This window comes from Thunnus albacares, chromosome 16, assembly GCF_914725855.1.
Source record: "Thunnus albacares chromosome 16, fThuAlb1.1, whole genome shotgun sequence".
NCBI classification, from domain to species: domain Eukaryota; kingdom Metazoa; phylum Chordata; class Actinopteri; order Scombriformes; family Scombridae; genus Thunnus; species Thunnus albacares.
This window is the reverse complement of record NC_058121.1, coordinates 24,300,001-24,319,369: the sequence shown is the minus strand read 5'-3', so window position 1 is coordinate 24,319,369 and position 19,369 is coordinate 24,300,001. Positions and strand designations below refer to the sequence as shown.

Sequence of the window (19,369 nt, the reverse complement as noted above, 5' to 3'; positions counted from 1 at the left end):
ATGGATTGTTCTGCTCCCATGGTTGGAGAAGAAAACAGTTACAGTAAAACTCTGAGCTCAAGTTTGATTTTTAAAAACAAGATGGCTAATCAGAACAGTGGGCTTATCAGGAGGGGGGCCTGCACTAAAACAGCCTAGACAGCCTATAAACAACGTTGATTTGTGTCTTCTTCTGTCCATCAATGAGCAGAAATACGGACAGCACCACTCTGCCATTGCAACCCACATTGTGGTCAGAGGTGGGATTATATCAGTAGTGTTAATGACTTGAAAAAGTTGAAGGGACTTCAAGAGCAAATTGCAGGTTAAAGTTTTTACAAAGTTTATACTTAACCTTTTGTGAAAATGACCATGTGAAAATTTAATGCAGGATTTAATATGTTTTACAAGACATAAGGGCACGTATTCAGAGGAAAAAGTGGCCGTTTTGAGCAAAGCTCCTAAAAACGCTTTTTTCGAACATTGCGTCCTATTACGTAACAGGAGGGAGTCGGTCTCCTCAGCTCTGCCTTAGCTTAGTGAGCAGTCGTAGGTGGTAGTAAGTCTGAGCAGTCGTGGTATAGTGAGTTGGTCTGTTTTCAGTAGCTAGTAGTGGCCATCATCAGCAGCTTCTGGTTCTACCGCCGGCGGGCCTAATGGTCACGGATCCATCAGAGATTCAGCTCGACGAAAACGTGAACTTTGCACCGTAAGTATTGTTTTCTAATGTTCGCTAACTTCCAAATTAGTCAAAATAATGATTTTAAATAATGAGACGTGACGTGTGATGCATATTGATTGTTGTAAGGCAACTTAGCTAGCTTGTAAACCCCCTGAGCTAATAAGGCACAATGGCTAATGTTAGCTAGCATTAGCGATGTATTTTGTTAATATACTGCACTGTTTGTGAGAAGGCATAATTGCTAACCTTAGTTTGCTAACATTAGAACCCTGAAGTCTAGTTACAGCTTGGTGACTTTGTTTGTACATCTAATAAATTTGTAATTTATTTTCATGTGGTGTAATGTTGGTGTGTTACAAGGATTTGGGAGTTAGTACAGATGCACCTACCTCCAGTGCTGCAGTGCATGTAGACCCAGAGGAAGAGGCATTCTCTCCACTGGCTCCTCAACCATCTGTGCTTCACTTTGGCTCGCAGTGTAACCTCAAGCCTTAACGCCATTCATCAGGTAACATTACTCTTATATCTAATGAGTGAGTCATCTGACAGGGAACTGTGAAAAGAGCCACCTCAGGAATCTCCCCCTGACCTCAAGTAAGACTTCTTCTTTTAATTTAGATTAGATAGATTATGTGTCAGCAAATTTTGTCATAGTCAGAAGTAATAACTTTTGCTTTTTTCATTGCTGCTGACAAGTTCATTGTGTGCCAAAGCCAGTTGATGTCCTTGTTTAACATTTGCCCTTGCTGTTGTGGAGAAACCCAGGGAAACATAGAACAGCAGGAGGGAACTTGTGTAAAAATAAAGCAAGTAATAGGATATTTGTGAATTCTGATAGAAAAAGGAAGTTCATAACCTGTATGTTAATTTTTTACTAATTTTTTGTGTGCCAGAGTGCCAGAGCACACCAGAGTGTGCTAAGAATTGCTTGTGTTGTTATTTTATAAAAGAGAATATCTGGTTTTCCAGCCCAACAGCGTTTTTCAAGATAAAGAGGGGCTTACATTAATAAATTGCTATTACTATTATCGGCACGTCATCGGTATTGGCCGATAAAAGCTCTAAAATGAAATATCGGCATAGGTGAATTCTGCCGATTATGAGAGGCCGATATGTCGCCCTCTCCTCCGCCGCCTGACTGTGCTTCCTTTGACGGACTGTTTCTCCCTGACGGTCCCGGTGCTTCCTCCGCAAGGCTCCACTTCACTCAGCTGCCTGACAGACCTGCTGCTTCTTCCCACTTTAACCTGAATAACAAACCAGGGCTCGGGGCTCCAGTTGGATCCACATGGAGAGCCGGGGCTAACGTTAGCTGAGAGGCTAGCGGAATGTTAGCCGCAGCATGACTGGAGGGAAGCACAGCCAGCTAGCCTCCCAGCTAACGTTAGCTCCCGACTCCCTGTGTGGATCCAACTGGAGCACAGAGTCCTGGTTAGTTACAAAATAAAATAAAACTCCAAATTTTAGCAACCCTACTTCAGAGGAGTATTTTCCCTTTTTAAAGTCATCTTTAACCACTCATCAATGTAAATGATATTATAACACACAGGTTATAAACACAATTCTACTTTACTTTGTTATAAAATAACAAACAAACCACAAGGTCCACTTAGCTACCGTTTTCTGAATCTTTCAACCGCATATCACAGACTACATTAGTGGACACATCGGCAGATTTTAGAGCCATAATACCACATACATCCATAGAACACAGTACAATAAAACATATTTATGCAGAAGGTTCAAACAGCAGAGTTATAGATGGGGCAGGGGGGCAGAAACCAGTCTTCTCTGTATCTGCTTGTTCCAACTCTTTATTTAAGCTATGAATAAAATGTACAAACTCAAAGACTCTCAAGGACTACTTATGGCTGCATCATGACTCCAAAGGGAAATACTCTAGATGTCCTGTGTTTATATCATTTTCTGCTTCTTTGGAAACTTTGGGATCCCCACTAGATCCCCCCCAAAATTAACATTCTGATGGTTTGAGCATTTGGACAAATAACATGAGCCAATACAGCAAATTGATATCTACAGTATATCTTAAAAAATATGCAAAAATAGATTCTGTTCTCCTGTTGAATGTCACAGAATGCCATCTGCAAACTGGGAAATTCAGTTGTTCTTCAAGCAAATGTCTAAACAAGGGCTGTCACGATATCAGATTTTAACAACACAATTATCATGGCCAAAACAATTCACAATATTATCTCAATATCTATAGGAAATTTGAAAAACAAAAATGCTATCAGTCAAATCATATTTAACTTTGTTTATTGTGTGTTTTGCCTCTTTTTTGGCAAATGAATTACACTCAAAATACAAGTGTAGAGAGGTGGAAAGAAAGTCGGTAACCATAACTGTACATAGTTTGAAAGAAGTTTGAACACACTGAAATATAAGGTTTTTAATTGTTTGCAAACAGATCACTGCAGATGACCTGTAAGCTGTGACTTATTAGCTGGGAAACACAATGGGACCACAGCATGGAGCCTTACCTGGTCCAAGTTCAAATTTAATAACAATACCACAGAAAATGAATATTTTACATGTTTTTCTAAGGGTATGTCTAGGCGTCTTGCAAATAAAGGCCATTTAGAGACACCAAATAACCCTGCTTCAGAGTAACTGAAGCAATAATACATTATAGTGCTTTGTTCCCCTGATGAAACTAAACTTTGTGCATATAAAAGAGTAAAAACAAGTGCTATAGTGGAAAAGCAGTCCATATAAAACGTTAATCACAGCAAACTAGTTATATTTACATAATTTCTGTGTTGTGGTTGTATAAAAAGCAAAACAATAAAGCAGCACATGGTTATTTTAGCAATTTCATTGGCTATTTGAAGCGCCAGTCATCTGCACACTCTGTTCCTATTGGCTTGCTCTTTACGCGAAAGAAGAGGGGCAGGCACCTCCTTTCAACACGGACTGTCGTTGGCTTTTGTTGGCTGTGGACAGGACATGGAAGCTTCCATTGGGTCAAGTGAGGTGTCAATCGAAAGGTGAGAGTGCAGCCACCATTTTGATACCAAGATGTGGCTAATGTTAACATGATAATGTTTGATGGAGAATACATTGGAAGATTGGGATATCTGCTGGCTAATTTGAAATGATGCAACAGTCTATTTATGGATGTGATAATGTGTTGTGGATAATGAAATCTAAATATAAGTAAGAAAATCTAAATATAAGTAAATATTTTACTGGATTGGATCGACTGGACCTTTGTCAATGTAACAAGACCATTTTTGTCTCAGTTGTATCAGTCTGTGAAGTAATATGAGGCTTCATAGGTGAGTACATTGACTATATATAAAGATGGACATCATGACAGCTCCCAAAACAGTGAAGCCAAAACATCTTGATCTCCCCCTGGTGGCTGGCTGCAATATAGGACATAAGTCCCTCCCCCTCCATGTTAGTGGATGGGACATGAGCCAAACTCAAAAATCAAAGTACACGTCAAATAAATTTTTCCCAAAGATGGTTTCTGTCATTTTAGGTCGTTGATGATGTATGTTCATGTGCTCATTTTTCGGATAAGTTTCTTTTTAATCAGTTATTTGACGTTATTGCTCTCAAACCTCTGTCAGGCAGCGGGATGGCCGGACTCTACTGCACAGACTCTGGCTCCAAATGACGTCACACAAGGAAAATGGCAGCTGAAAAGGAGATATTATGGCTTCACTTTTGCATAGCGGTGGGAAGTAGAGACGTGTTGTCCATACTTATATCATGGATGTATTATAAGGGCTGGATACCGGACTAAAAATGGCGCCCACTCACTCCTATAGGAATTGCTTGGGTGGCACATACGCCAAAAAAGTTTCTAGCTTCCGAGTTTGCTTCTGTGTTGTGCGGCCCACTGAATATGCGCAGTAATGTTTCCCCCACTGGCCCCGCCCACGAGTTCCTGCTCAGCCCATAGACCTTACATTGTGATGACGTCACGGATTGGTGAATGCAAAGGTGAATACTCCATTCTCACTCTACTGACTTAACTGCTGTATTTGATACCATCGACCATACCATCCTACTTGATCGATTGCATAACTGGGTGGGAATTTCTGGCACAGCTTTAAACTGGTTTCATTCATACTTAACAAATAGATTTTTTAATGTCTGTGTTAATAATCATGTATCCTCCTTAGCTCCCCTCCAGTGTGGAGTCCCTCAGGGTTCCGTCCTTGGGCCAATCCTGTTTTCATTGTACATGCTCCCTCTGGGTCAGTTGTTCAGCCGCTGTGATGAAATGTCATGATTGTTTAGCTGCTACCAAAGAGTGAATGACCTGAAATTTCTCCATCTTAAACCCTGACAAAACGGGAGTTCTGTTAATTGGTCCTGAAACCTTTGTCACTGCTGCTACTCAGTTTATTGGCCCACTTCACCCCAACACTAAATCCACTGCTAAGAATCTCGGTATCATCTTCGACCAGTATATTATGACATTTGACCATCATGCTAATAAGCTTGTCCAGTTTTCTTCAGTTAAGAAACATTGCAAAAATCAGATCTATATCGCCCCTTACTGTTCTTGAACAATTAATCCACACATTCATTTTCTCCAGGTTAGACTACTGTAACTCCCTCGACACCTGCCTCAGTCAGTCTTCTCTAAAACGTTAATCCAAAATACAGCAACTAGACTTCTAACCAGAACTGACCATAGGTCCTACATTACACCTTTCTTTGCATCCCTCCATTGGCTTCTGTTAAAATTCAGAATAAACTACAAGATCCTGCCTGCTGATTACACATAAAGCACTCCTAGCTACATTTCTGAGCTCCTTGTTCCCCATTCCACTTCATGACCTCTTCGATCCTCAAATCTTGGCCTTCTATCTATCCCCCGCACAAACCGCAACTCAAAAGGTGACCGCACGCTTGCATGCTTAGCCCCAACTCTGTGGAATCATCTTCCACAATCTGTTAGATCGGCTGAATCCTTGGACTGTTTTAAACGACGCCTCAAAACCCATTTATATCAGCAAGCCTTTCTATAGACCTCCCTTCTTGTCTATGTCTATGTCTATGGGTGGGTAGCATGAATTTTGTAATAGTTTGTTTATTGGTGGCCTGACAGAGGCATTGATTGTAACTGCTGTTGTGATTGTATCTTGAAATGGTTTGCATAAATCAAATCACAAGAATCTTAGCTTAGAAAATGTGTCGCAGCGCGTCGGAACGTTAAGGGGTTTTAAGAGGCTCTGTATTATTTACAAGATATAATTTTATGTGTATTATTATCATGATATCAGTATTTCATTGTTGTTTAATTTCATTGTTTTCATTGTTTCACAGTTATCATCAATACCGGTATATCACAACACCCCTAGTCTAAACATGCATCTCATTCAGAAAATCATTCCCATCGTCGATGATGCTTTTCAAGGAGCTCAGGATGAGAATGTCGGCATCATTGTTGAGGCTGATTTCATCATGGTAGTTCTTCACAGGGAAGATGCAGTTCATTGGAATACCCACAGTCGCACTGAACTGCTCCATCTACATTTTAAAAATCACATCTCAGTTCACGTTTTACAGCTCAGAGTTGAGAGCAAATAAGGACTTTGTGCTCTCATACTGAAAATATTTTTACAGTATTAAATTATATTTCATATGTTTGTAAACTCATTAAATTACTGATCAAAATATACCTTTTCCTGTAGTACTGTGCTCTTGTAGACATTCTTTAAGTCTTGCTTGATTTCAGGACAGGCCTCATCAATTTTGGTGAAAACGGCCACTTGAGGAATCCCTGCCAGGAGGAAACACAAAACTGAAAAGTGAACCCAACGCAACTGACATTTATCCAAACTGACCACAGCTGATGACTGAGGGAACTACACTCAAACCTAATGGAGGTGAGTGTTTAATTAATTTATTTGAGTGTAATATCACTTTTATTACTTGATGTTTTTCCAAGCAGTTAGCTGGTGAATCCCAATGTGCAAAATAAAAAAAAACATGAGGATTTCTGCTCTCACCCAGTTCATTGGCTTCGTCTCTGATATCCAGTATTGTTTCCTTAATGTCATCATTCATCAGCGATACAGTGTTGGCATCAAAAACATAAACCAGAACATGCACTTTGTCGTTGGCACTTGGGGATCCGTTGTAGTAACGATCTTCCTTTGACAACTTAGATTCAGGATTGAACTAGAAAAAAAAGTCAAATCTAGTTAAAAGATCACACTTAATAGGATCATAATATATGTATAAAATATATATGTATATATATATAATAGAAGACAAACTTAATTACTGTAAACAACTTACTAAATATTGTCAGTTTAAAAATGCAGTAACTGTACCGTGTAGCCGTCTTGTACATGTCCCTTAAGAATCCGTTTGACATCTTTCACATGGATTCTTCTGTCTCTCCTGTTCCTGCATTTCAGGCCCACCATGTCATTGAAGACAAATGGGTAAAATGTGTTTCGGGTTCCTTTTTGGATCTTGTAGGTTGTGTACTGTGAAAATGTGGAGAAGAATGTAGTTATTCTGTTGCCTGTACCGTCTTATGCTTCTGCAGGTGCTTCTGTTCAGAGCTTTATTTATTATTTACTGTCCTATTCCACTTTCCTCACTATTCAACTGACCATCCTGAACTGTGAACACATAGGCTCCTCCGGCCTCTCTGTAGTCATAGTTCAGTCAGCTCACTCACATGGAGCAGATTATTATTTAAATGTAGAATATGTACAGCATTAGTGTTTGGTCTCTAGGCTCTGACCTCATTATTCCCCACAAAGAAACATTGATCTCACATAGCGAGGAGTGGGAAGTGATGACACTAACTTCCCCCCCAGGGGAAGAGAGACTCAGAGCCTACAGGTGGATGCTGGGGACTTTGAAATGTTATATGAATGGCAGCAACAGAAGCAACAGGAGTGCAGCAAGCTACAGCATAGCCTGTGTGAGCAGTGTTGCAGCAGACATGCCTCGAAGTGTGGGCAGAGCATTGACGGCTTAAATACGCTGCCATGATTATAAAGGTGTGTTGAATATATCTTTCAGAGAGGGGAGTATGGCATGTGGGTGGAGTGACAGCTCAAGTTGAGCTGCATGAACTAGCTTGCAGGCGTCAATTTTTGGCACTTTAATACTACAGAGAAGTAAAAGAGGCAAAATACACAAAAAATGATTTGTGATTTTGGAGAATTCTTTGTGCTCTGCTAACTAAAGACAGGCAAATTGTGGCATTCTGCAATGTTTTATTATGGACCATAGACTGTTGTGTGTGATGTATGTGACCAATCTCTGTGCTGCAGCAGAAACCACTCAGTTCACTGTAAAAGTATCTTTACTGCCAGCGAGCATCCTAAATCCCCAGGCCTCGACTCAGGCCCCTGCTACCTTTTGAAATTAAGGGTTCCCCTTCTGTAAACACTTTTAAGGCTAAACTTAAGACCCACATGTTCTCTCAGCCCTTTGAGTGTCTTTAAAGCTTTATGTTTTACTATTATTTGTTCTTTGTTTGTTTGCATATGAGATAGTATTGTTATATCATCTCTCCTTTTTTTTTTTCTGTTACCTTGTAATGTTGATTTAATTTACTGTTGTTATTTTATTGTACAGCACGTTGGTCAACTCTGGTTGTTTTAAAATCTGCTTTATAAATGAACTTGACTGATTTGACTTGACCTGCTTGAACATGACATACCCAAAATGAATATACATTTGGTAAATTTCTGCAACTACAAGGTCTATATGAATAATCTTTGTATTATAATAAAGGTAACACTTGTGAGATTTCTGCAGCGGTGTAAGCATCAGTATAGATGTTAGTGGGTCAGAGTAAATGAAGATGGAACACAGCATAAATAAAAGATTTCAGTTCCGCAAACAAAACTGTTCAGTTTTAGACTGAATATCCCCTTTTGAATTATGCAGTTGCAGCTCAAAACCTCTAGCAAACCATCAAACAACATCTGATCATTACCTGTGCCAAGACTGACGCTAATAAAGTAAGTAAGTTAGAGAGGTTTTAGGAAATCAGTAGTGCTTTAAAAAGAATTGGTGACCATAAACTATTAATTTGGAACTTTGTCATGTTCCATACAAGCTTTGTAAGTTTTAAAAGTAAATTCAGGATGATTTCTCACTCACTATATCAACACAATCAAACTTCATCCATACCTTTTTGGTGAAACAGCCTTGTGCCATGTTGTCTGCAAAGGCCTTTTTGCATATTCTGCCTTCTAAGACACTTTGAACAGAGTTGATGAAGCTGGACTTTCCAGCTCCGACTGGCCCATGAAGAAGAATCCTGAGCTGCTGACCATCAGTCTGAGGGTTGTAGTTGTTCGCATGCTGCAGAAAGTTGTGTTTGCTTCTGCTCAGAGAAAGAAGGATTACATCAAATTTAAGACTAAAATAACACAAATAACAGGGTAGTTAATCAAAGTGTTACTGAAAGAGGAAATAAGAAACGGATAAATAAATCTGTCTCAATAAGTCATTTTGTACTGTTCAGCTTTGTGTGACAAATGTTTTAAAAAGTTTCAGGAAGCAGACACTCACCCCCAGTTTATCGATCTCCATGGTTCGTCAAGAACTGACAAGTACAAGACATATAATAGAAATAATGTTGACACCATGTTACAACATGTGATTTTCATTGAATGGTAACTATCAATTTGTAAGTATTCTTACTTGAAGGTGAAGCAGACTGTTTAGACTGTTTTGCTCCCATTGCTGGAAAGAAAAACATTTACTTTGAATTTATGTTAAAATAAGCAATTTAGCTTTTGCCTCAAACCAAAACGACTAAACACTTAAGTAGAAAAGTCATAAATTAAAAATATATAGTGTTATATAGGGTGCAATTAATACAGTCACTTTTTGTAAAACGTATGCAATTACGCTGCAACAGCAAAAAAGTTACTTATTTGTGTATCCAGTCTTAATATATGATACCAAAGTATGAATTCACTGATTCAGTAAATGAACCGTGTTGTATAAACTGAAATTTTTGTCATACTGAATGAAACTAAATTCAATCAGGGTTTAAATGAACTGAGCTAAAGCTTAAACTTATTACAAAACAACAAAAGACTTCTTAAAAGCACTTCATCTTGAATGAATGTCAGTTTTTACAGTGATCATACTTTCTTTTGCTGTTGTGTTCATCGATTGTTTTACAAGCACAAAGATCACAATTTACCATTAATCTGACAACATAGATGATAGAAACTTCATACCTGTGGTGCTCTGGAACAAAGTGAAAGAATCTTGAGTCTTCTGACTTGTCGGAGAAATGTCCACAATAAAACAGATTTCACCTTAAGTAAAAATGTGAGATGTGACTGAAGTACACGTCTCTTCAGACCACAAACACACTCTACTGTGAACTTTCTATTTGAGGGTGTGATTTACACATTATACAGAAAAGTAAAGCACAGTCAGTCAAAAAGTGTGACCATGTTGGTCAAAAGTTAATGCTTGCTTAATGACATTTGCATGTGAAACTACGTAACTTGACAAGTTCAGTTCCCTTGAATTTAGGGAACCGAATGTCCCAATGAAGCTAAAAATGAGAGAAAATAAATATTCTGCTTACCCTCAGTGAGACGCTTGTGGGAAATGATGAGATGACGTCATGGTGAGATGGATGAGTGGCTGACACACACAGAGTGGCATTCAAAGTTACTTTCAGTTTGTTCCTTGCCTTTGATTTTGTGACAGTCCCAATGGAAAAGCCCTGACAAAAGTGAAGTGTGAAAAAAGATAAAATACTACAAAAGAGGAGATGTATTGAAGTGAGCAAAAAAAAAAAAAAAAAAAATCAATAAAAAGAGAAGAAAAGGATATACCAAGTAGTAAAACAGGCTAAAATGTGTAAATAAAAGACAGATAAACAAATAAAATATCAACATTCTCTGCTGCCCTAAACCTAAACACAGCATTTTCACAACATAAAACATAATTATTCAACTGGTAATGGCCATTTAATGTGATTTTAAATGACATGTGACAGTTAAAGTTCCTCAAATAACTATTACTCTGACAAAACACTCAGTACAGAGTGAAAAACAAGAGAAACAGATGAAAGAGCAGGGGGAGTTAACAGATAATTAGAATAGTTACAATTAGATTTAAAATAAGTTCTCTTTCAAATCAAACATCTCAAGATGATGAGTGGAAAGTATTGTTCTTGCAACCGCATTTATAACCTTTTTTTTTTACTGAAATGTAGCTTAACCATGTCATGTGATGCTACTTCAATAAACTTTAACAACAACATATTACTGGGATCACTACAGAAAATTGCAGATGACCAACATCCAGGAATTCACATTATAGACACTACCACTGACTACATGGTCCAGCCTTATACTAGGTTTTGACCTACTCTTGTTCACGTGTTGACAGAGGTTTAGTGCCCGTGCTTGCAGTTTCACATTGAGTGAAATGTGAAACTAAAGAGTTGTGAAACTCTTGAGTTTCACAACTCAGTTTCACATTGAGTAAACTTCAGTTTTGTCCTGGTTGAGCTGTAAAAAAAATCTCTGCCATCCATAATTTGATATCTAAAATGCAGTTAAAAAGGGCATCACTTGGCCCTGGGTCATCTGGGGGGAGACAATGATGTAAAGCTGTGTATCATCAGCATAGGTATGGAAAATGATGCTGTGCCTCCTGATGACGTTTCCAGCAGCATGTTAAGTTTAAAAAGAGTAGGACCTAAAATTGAACCTTGAGGAACACCACAATTCATTTAATAGCTTTTAGATGAACATTCATCAGTGCTTACAAAAAATTCTCTGTTGATAAAGAGTTAAAAACAGTACAAGAGAGGCGAATCAATCTGTGAAGTCTGTATAAAAGAATTGAGTGTTCTAAAGGACAGATGAAAAATTTTTCAAGTCTGTCTTAAAACAACAGTCAGGTACCCATACGAACATTGAAACATGTTTTCCTCGTTGTAATCATTCCTCCTGTTCATACTGACCATTAGAAGATCCCTTCATAATGCACTAAACAATGTAAGTAATGGGGACAAAATCCACAGTCAAAGTATTTAATGTATTTAAAAAATAATAGTAAAAGTTTATCTGATGCTAATATGAACCTTCAGCCATCCGAATGAAAAGGATCAAGTAGACATCTTTCAACGTTACAGTCTTTTTAGTGCCAAAGTTCCTCTTTTTGTTACCGTACTTCCACCGCAGCTCAACAGGGAAACACAAAGAGGGAATTTGAGGCTAAAAAGACTGTAAATGTGTCAGATATCCACTTGATATGACTAACTCAGACTGCTGAAGCCTCATATAAGCTTCACATCAACTTTTAAATGACTGTGTGGACACACTGTGGATTTTGGCCTCCATCACTTACACTGAAAGCACATTTGAAGGGGATCTTTTAATAGCCAGTATGAACAGGAGGAATGATTACTGCCAAAAAAACATGTTTCAGTGTTTTTTAGGAACCTGGCTGTTATGTTAAGAAAATCTGTGAACCTATCCTTTTGATCAATACAGCTATATAAAAAGGCCATGTAAAGGTTATACAAGAGTAACCACGACCCAAAGCACGTTTATACACTTCAAGTTTTTTTCCTCTGTTCTTTTAACTACAATGATTGTGTATTGGGCTCTGAAAACTGCCAAAACATGGGTGACCAACACTCAAATGCAGTCCCTGAATGTATCCTGTGTAGATATGGTGTAAGTCTGAAAGAAAACATAGTATGTTTGATTTCAAGAATAAAATCAGAAGACCAGTGACGTTTTCAATGCAGACATGTTTTATTTGTTAACAAAGAAAAACTGTGATAATTTTATTATCTAGAGGCTCCTCAGCTGGTCTGGATCAGTGACATTCAGATGTTTTTAATTTTGAAAACACACCGAAGTTCAGTTTGAGTTTTATTCCAAGATCATAAATCAGCAACTGAAAATAAATATGATCCTGACTTCTGTAAACTCCTATTTTCTTTTAATAGATTTATCAGCAAGGTAATGAAATATATATGGGGGTAAATTTGACGTAATAAAGAAATACAAAGAAATGTGAAATTGTCCGACCAACAACCCAAAACTCAAAGAAATTCAATTTACAATGATATAAAACAGAGAAAAGCAGAAAATATTCACATTTAAGAGGCCGGTAACAGCAAATGTTTGTCATTTTAGCTTGAAAAGTAACTCAAATGATTGATGATCAGAGTAGTTGCTGATTAATTTGCTGTTGATTGACAAATTAATTAATGAAGTGACCATTTCAGCTCAAACTGGAAACACCAAAATTATGAGTTGAAATTACTTCCACAGTCGGTTGTCAACATTTATGAAACCTTACTGATGAAGATAAACTACCTTTGCTAGCTTGTTAGTTAGTGTTAGTAATTAGCTTGTCTGTTATTTAGTTGGCTGGCCACTAAAAATATGACTCTGTCAAAATTTACTCCTTATATTAGTTTTTTTTCTGAATGAATACAGTATTAAAGAGACCTTATATTTCTCACTTTTTTAGCCCTTGTGACTTCTTTCTGTTTCTTTTTCAGGAGCTGTAGACCTGCTAAAAGGTAACGGCAAAGAAAAATGACATCACTGAAGAGACGTCTTTACCTGACGTCTAAATGAAGTTGAAAAGACATCTTTTTCAGGCCACTTCTATGCATTATAAACAATATTTGATAATGAATAAACATTAAATTATTATATATTAATAGGTGCAAAACAGACAAATACATGTGTGTTTTTAAGCTTAATGTGGATTTCCAAATTTTCAAATAACAAATAAATTTCCTGTATTTCAGGAAATTTGTAATTATTTGAGGTAATGTATGACCAGAATATATTTTTTTCTATTATTGTAATTTATTTTAGCCTGCAGTAAATTATATGATTGGTCACATTAAGCTTAAAAAACCTTTGCTCATCATTTCAAAACTGTCCAGTCGTCCATCTACAAAACAAAACAATGGTTTTTAATTTCCGGAGGGGTGAAGTTTGAGTCCAAAAGCAGCAAAAACATCAACATCAACCTACAGAAGCACATAAATGAATCTGATGATGCCTGTCGTTTTTTCTTGTTTCATGCTTATTTGTTTTCTATCTGCACGTGCCTGCATGTGTCTCTGTCAGGTTTGACAGTGAAATCTCAGCGCAGTGCTGATGAATCGACTCCATTTTCTCCTCTGAATGTTTTTTTTTTGTTGTTGCAGGTTTTCCTGAGAGGCAGTGTGGGCGTTCAGCTCGACAATTTCTTCTCTTTTTTTTATTTCCGAGAAGCTTTGGCAGGTGTGATTGACAGCACACCTCAGGTTAAAGGACACCCACCCACCAAATGTGCACAGCACTGTGGACTCTCCAGTCTCCATTAGGCTGTAAATTACATTCTGAAAATGACTGGATGTCCTTTTCATACAGCTGAAACAGAGTGTGCGTGCAGTGTGTGTGTGTGTGCAGTGTGCATCCAACCGTGGTGAGAGGATAATGGGAAAGCAAAGAGCATCATTACCTCTCTCCATGCTGCGCTGCACCTCTCGCCTCCCCCTCAACCGACAGGAAAAGACGGGGTGGACGCTGTCGTTCAGATGCTTTGGATCTGGACTCGTTTTAATCTTAGTCTACACGATAATTTTAAAAAGCTCAACAATGTGTTTATTGCTTCAGGCACAGTCTCGAGTACAGCAGCGTTCACTAACTATAAGCTTCTAAACACTGACAGCATGCATTGACGCTCTGTTTCCCAAAGATTTTAGTTCAGAGTCGGCCCGAAATGGAAGAAGTGACTTCCACCACCAGGTGGCTGCGAATAAGACAACGTCTACATTAAGTCGGCTAAATTCTAAAACGCAGAAGAAAAAACAACATGCGTCCACAGTAGGGATTTCAGTAATTCTCCTCCTACTGGAACTGAGCAAGTCAGCCACAGAAAACCAGCGAAGAAGAAACGGCATACTGTTCCCGTTTCTGCAACGGCTTCCTGACATTTAGTTTATTGCGAGCTGATAACAGTTTCAACAAGAGAAGGGTGGTAGATAACTACGTTTAACTCTAAACAAGCTATCAAAGTAGACAATAAAGAGAACAACATTTGCACGAAGTCGTCTGCCATCGTTGTTGTTATTGTTGTCGCTGTGTTTCTTCTTCTTGAAACACTGCGCTACTGCCACCATCTGTTTTGTCGGCGATTTAACAGCGTTTCTACAAAGCTCCATTTTCCCCGTACACACTACGACACCAAGCCGGCGTTTTCACGTTTACTTCCTCTGGAGGATGCTTTGGAAAAGCTTTGTTTTAGTCTAGAGGGAGGAACAAAACGGAGAGAAGAAGATGCGTTCACGAATTTAGCTGGCTTAGTGTGGACATGGACAAGTGAGTATAAATTTTTTGTCACAATTTAAGATACACTCCAAGATTTTGTTGTAAGACTCAACAGCACTGTAACAAAAATCTTCCAGATTATTTTTACCTATTTTTTAATTTAATATTTTCTTTTTTTACTATATAGTGTTTTCTACTGATTAATGTAAAGGTAACAGGAATAAGCCAGTGGACTTGCATGCTGTATGAAATGTATTAACTGTTATTCTCATGTATGATTATTAGCACTGCTGGCAGCACGGCTTATAATCATACAAGTCCGTCCACCACTCTGCTCCAGAGTGAAATGTCTCGACAATTATTTGACATATTTTTGTGATATTTGGTACAAACATTCATAGTCTTCAGAGGATGAATCCCACTGACTTTGGTGATTCTCTGACTTTTCATCGAGTGCTACCAGAAATACTTAATACTTAAGTTTATGACCGAATAGTGCAGGTGTTACTTTGTGTTTACTGCTAATTAGCAAGTGTTAGCATGCTAACATGCTAAACTCAGATGGTGAACATGGCAAACATTACACCTACTAAACATGAGCATGTTAGCATGCTAACACGCTAAACCAAGATGGTGAACATGGTAAACATTACACTTACTAGTTTAGTTAAGTTGAAAAGACATCTTTATCAGGCCATTTCTATGAATTTAAAACAATATTTAATAATAAATAAACATTTAATGATTCAATATTAATAGATGAAAAACAGACAAATATTTCTGTGTTTTTAAGCTTAATGTGGATTTCAAAATTTTGAGATAACAAACAAACTCTTTTCTGTATTCCTGTGATCTAGAATTTGTAACTATTTGAGGTAATATATATATTAACTGTTATTCATTCTAGTCTGTCGTAAATTATATTTTTGGTCACGTTAAGCTGAGGTACCTGAAGGAAAATAAAATCAGAGAAAATACTGTGATCTTGGGTTTCAAGAGTGTTACAACAAAATCAGTGCGTGTATCTTAAAGTGACAGTAGCTGTTTCTTTTGTAGTTTTTATATTGTATGTGTACATAAACAGTAACAATATAGAATCTGTATTATTTAAAATACAGATTAAGTTAAGTATATATATTATCCTAATTGTGATGGCAACAATGTCTTTTCCAGGTTGTTGGTGTTGGGAAGTCAGATCCTGCTCTGGGCCACAGAAAGCTTTGGATCGGCTCTGTTTGAACACGAGTTAATCTCAGAAAGCAGACAGCATCCACAGCTGGAAAACGATGGCTTTTCAGTCTCAGTCAGAGCTGTGTGTGTTTTTTTTTTTTTTTTTTTTAAATGATCAGCAGGTTCAGCTCTTTGGTATGAGAAAGCTACGCCAGTTTTTAAAGGATTTGGTGCAGTTTATTTTTTCTCCTCTTTCTGCTTTTCTCTCTGCTTTTCATTTCAGATACATTCGGCTGAATCCTCAATCTGTCATTCCCAACATTTGGTAATTATTCCACCCCCCCCCCCCCCCCCCCCCCCAGCTCACCTCCCCCTTCCCCATGAGCCAGAAAGCCTCAGCTGAAAACTCCACATTTCCCCACTCAGCCAGCCGTGAGGATTAAACGTACTCCTGGAGGCTGTAGCTGTCCTTGATGTCTTTTTGAGGGAGTTTGGAGGGAGATGAGTAGCTCTTCTTCTCCTGATCCTGTTCTGGTTTCTCCTGAGGAGGTTTCTCCTGCTTCATCTCGTCCATCTGCAGTTGGACTGTTTTGTTTTGCCTATTTTTCGGATGTTTGCGCTCCGCTTGCGGCTCTCGCCTCCGTTCCCCCTCTCGGTACTGTCTGTCAGGGTCAGCGTACTCCGTTCGTGTCGTTCTTCTTCCTGGACACGACAAACAAAAAATGACCCCTCCAGCCAGGAGGAAGCCGGCGGAGATGAAAGTGACGCACAGAGCTCCGCCAGGCTGATATTTGCTGCTGTCTGGCAGGTCGGTGGTCAGGAAGGTGGTGATGACTTCATTGGTGAACCAGGACGCGGGGACCAGGCAGAGGAAGCTGGCAAGGATGAAGCAGCCCCCCGCAGCGATGGCGGTGTGCCCCTTCGCTCGGTGGCTGCCCCCCCAGCGGGTGCATTTGAGCCCTAGGGAGGCGAGGCAGAGTCCAAACAACGCCACCATGCAGGACAGGACCATGGCGGCCCTCATGGTCTGCAGATACGCCGGCAGCGACAGCACAGAGTTTTTCATGGTGCAGCTGAAGACGCCGGAGCTGTACCAGACGCAGTCCATCCACAGACCCTGCATCTGCGAGATGGGGGTCATGATGCTTGACCAGACGTTGACGCTCACCTTCCAGTTGGGTAGCAGAGTGGCCACCGTGGCGCCGAGGACGCCCAGGAGCGCCAAGGCGAACGCCAGGATCTGAATGGCGGTGGACAGCATGGCTCAGCTCCCACCCCCCCTCCCTCCCTCCCTCCTCGTCCCAGCTTCCGTCCCTGTTGGTGCGGCGGCGGCGGCGGCGGCGTCCCGGACAAGTCCTGACAGCAGATAATTCCTCAGCGCCGGCTCCACTGGGCTGCAACCAGAGGAGAAATGAGAATTGAAGTGAGCGTGAGAGCGTGACGGACACACAGCTGAGGCTGCTGAGCTTTTCTTTCCCTGTTTTTGTGATTTGTGTGTTAGGAGGGCAAGCATGTGTGAGCTCGCTGATTGCCTGCATTAGTTACTCTGCAGCTGATGTGGTGATCATTGACACTCAATTATGTCCATTTAAAGCTGCAGCATCCCTTGGCTCTACTGTTTCTGAGCTGCTTTTCCACTGCAAGAGGAAAAACTAAGTTATTTCTTCTAATTTATTCAATCCTAACCTCTTCATGGAGTTAAACATCTGCAACAAAAGAGGAAAAATTCTTATTTTTTAAAGTTAAATCGTATGAATCTGGAGTCTTACCTGTGTTGAGTGTCTGGCTGCGTCTTCTGAAGTGATTCCTGAGGACGGAGCAGAGAGTGTGAATGAAAACACAGGGTGTGTGGGTTAACAGCCTCTAACTACCTCTCTGCCTGCTGTCTCCTTGGCAACTGTACATACAGTTTCATCCCATTCTGCGTTCTGGAAAAAAGATGCACCAGGAGTCCTTTTGTGTTTTTCCTGCAAGCTCGTTCTGAATAGAATAAAAAACCTCTTCGTGCAAACTGACTGAAGTGTGTTTCAGGAAACAGGTTTTCTAACCTGAAGGTCACCGGCTCTGCTGAAGGAGCCGCAGAGCAGCGTTCTTATCAGATGAGTTGATGGCGTTGTACGATGCGCAGAAACGCTTCTCTTTCACGCCTTTGACCACACGAAAGCAGCCGTTCACCTGAAAATGATTGTTTTTATTGTTTTCTTTAGATAAGACTAGTTAAATTCTGTTTTTTTTTCACCTCGCTTGAGTTTTACAACCCTCTGAAAAATGCGACAACGCCTCTTAAAAGCTCATTATTGACTATTACTGATAATATCTACTAGACCGAGTCCTTCACTTACAAAAACAGTCACATTTCAGGTGACTGACAGGATAATTTGTGCTTTTAAAACAATCAACACGCACCATCGGGTGGTTATTTCGTCCTCGTTTTTGGTGATAAAAACCGCTGAGCTGTTCTTTGTGCGGCTGCAGTGTGAATCAAGGTGTCGCCCGTCATGTGACTGTATGAAGAATCGCCCTCTGCAACACGGTGATAAGCGTCCGAAGCCCACCCACCCGCTCTGTAGTGATGGGACCCAGCAGTCAGTCAGCCAGTGGCAGCCTGTTATTACCATAATCCCGCAGTCTGGGTCTTATCAGCTTCAAACCTGCACAGACACGAGCTGCTTTTCACCAAACAGAAAACAATAAACACCATTTTTATCCGCCTACCTCACCAAACAGATCCTCTGTGGGAAAATACAAGATTAAAGACTCCGTGGGCGTCATTTCAACCATCATCACTGGATAATTAAAGTTTTTATGTTGATATAATAACTGTTAACAAATAAGAAGGATTCAGTTTCCCACAGGACATACAGAGCGATGATGTCATCGTGTTCGCCAAACCAGCGGTTACTGCAGCTTTAAAGTGGGCAGATTTCTGATGGAGCTTCTGTAGTCATCAGAAAAAACAGCAGTTTTTGGGTTTTAGCCTCTTAAGATGAAGCAAAATCTACTTGTGACGCCACATTACAGGTTACAGCATTGATGTAGACAGATGTTACGCTCACTAAAGTTAATGAATTTTCTTAGTTGTCTGTTTAATAATCATGTGACTCCTCAGAATTAGACCAGACTTACCTTCAGGTTAGAAACACTAAAATAATAATCAGCCTCTCGAGAGAAATAAATAATTTGAACTTAAACTGGTTTTCTCACACACACACACACACATAAAAACACACTAAAAAGTCTGTAATTT

General features: G+C 39.4%; 2 protein-coding genes and 2 long non-coding RNA genes across 4 annotated transcripts in view; 2 read left to right on the top strand and 2 right to left on the bottom strand.

Annotated features, from left to right (window-relative positions):
* The first annotated feature begins 1,986 nt into the window (after nucleotides 1-1,986).
* Nucleotides 1,987-19,369, top strand: part of LOC122999574 — a 30,571-nt gene continuing 13,188 nt past the window's right edge. The window contains exon 1 of the long non-coding RNA XR_006407778.1: nucleotides 1,987-4,367. This is a non-coding gene — a long non-coding RNA (uncharacterized LOC122999574). The remainder of the gene's footprint in view (nucleotides 4,368-19,369) is intronic.
* Nucleotides 5,704-10,745, bottom strand: LOC122999564 (interferon-induced protein 44-like). Its single transcript, XM_044376572.1, has 6 exons — nucleotides 9,197-10,745; nucleotides 8,813-9,008; nucleotides 6,985-7,143; nucleotides 6,658-6,829; nucleotides 6,328-6,428; nucleotides 5,704-6,175 (listed from the first exon to the last, which is right to left on the bottom strand). The coding sequence occupies exons 1-6, from the start codon at nucleotides 9,292-9,294 to the stop codon at nucleotides 6,008-6,010; spliced, it is 894 nt and encodes a 297-aa protein (XP_044232507.1). The 5' UTR covers nucleotides 9,295-10,745; the 3' UTR covers nucleotides 5,704-6,007.
* LOC122999573 lies at nucleotides 6,084-8,425 on the top strand. Its single transcript, XR_006407777.1, has 2 exons — nucleotides 6,084-6,534; nucleotides 7,072-8,425. It is a non-coding gene; the product is annotated as an uncharacterized LOC122999573 (long non-coding RNA).
* LOC122999568 (claudin-20-like) lies at nucleotides 14,924-17,759 on the bottom strand. The gene has a single exon (XM_044376581.1). The coding sequence runs from the start codon at nucleotides 17,381-17,383 to the stop codon at nucleotides 16,562-16,564; it is 822 nt and encodes a 273-aa protein (XP_044232516.1). The 5' UTR covers nucleotides 17,384-17,759; the 3' UTR covers nucleotides 14,924-16,561.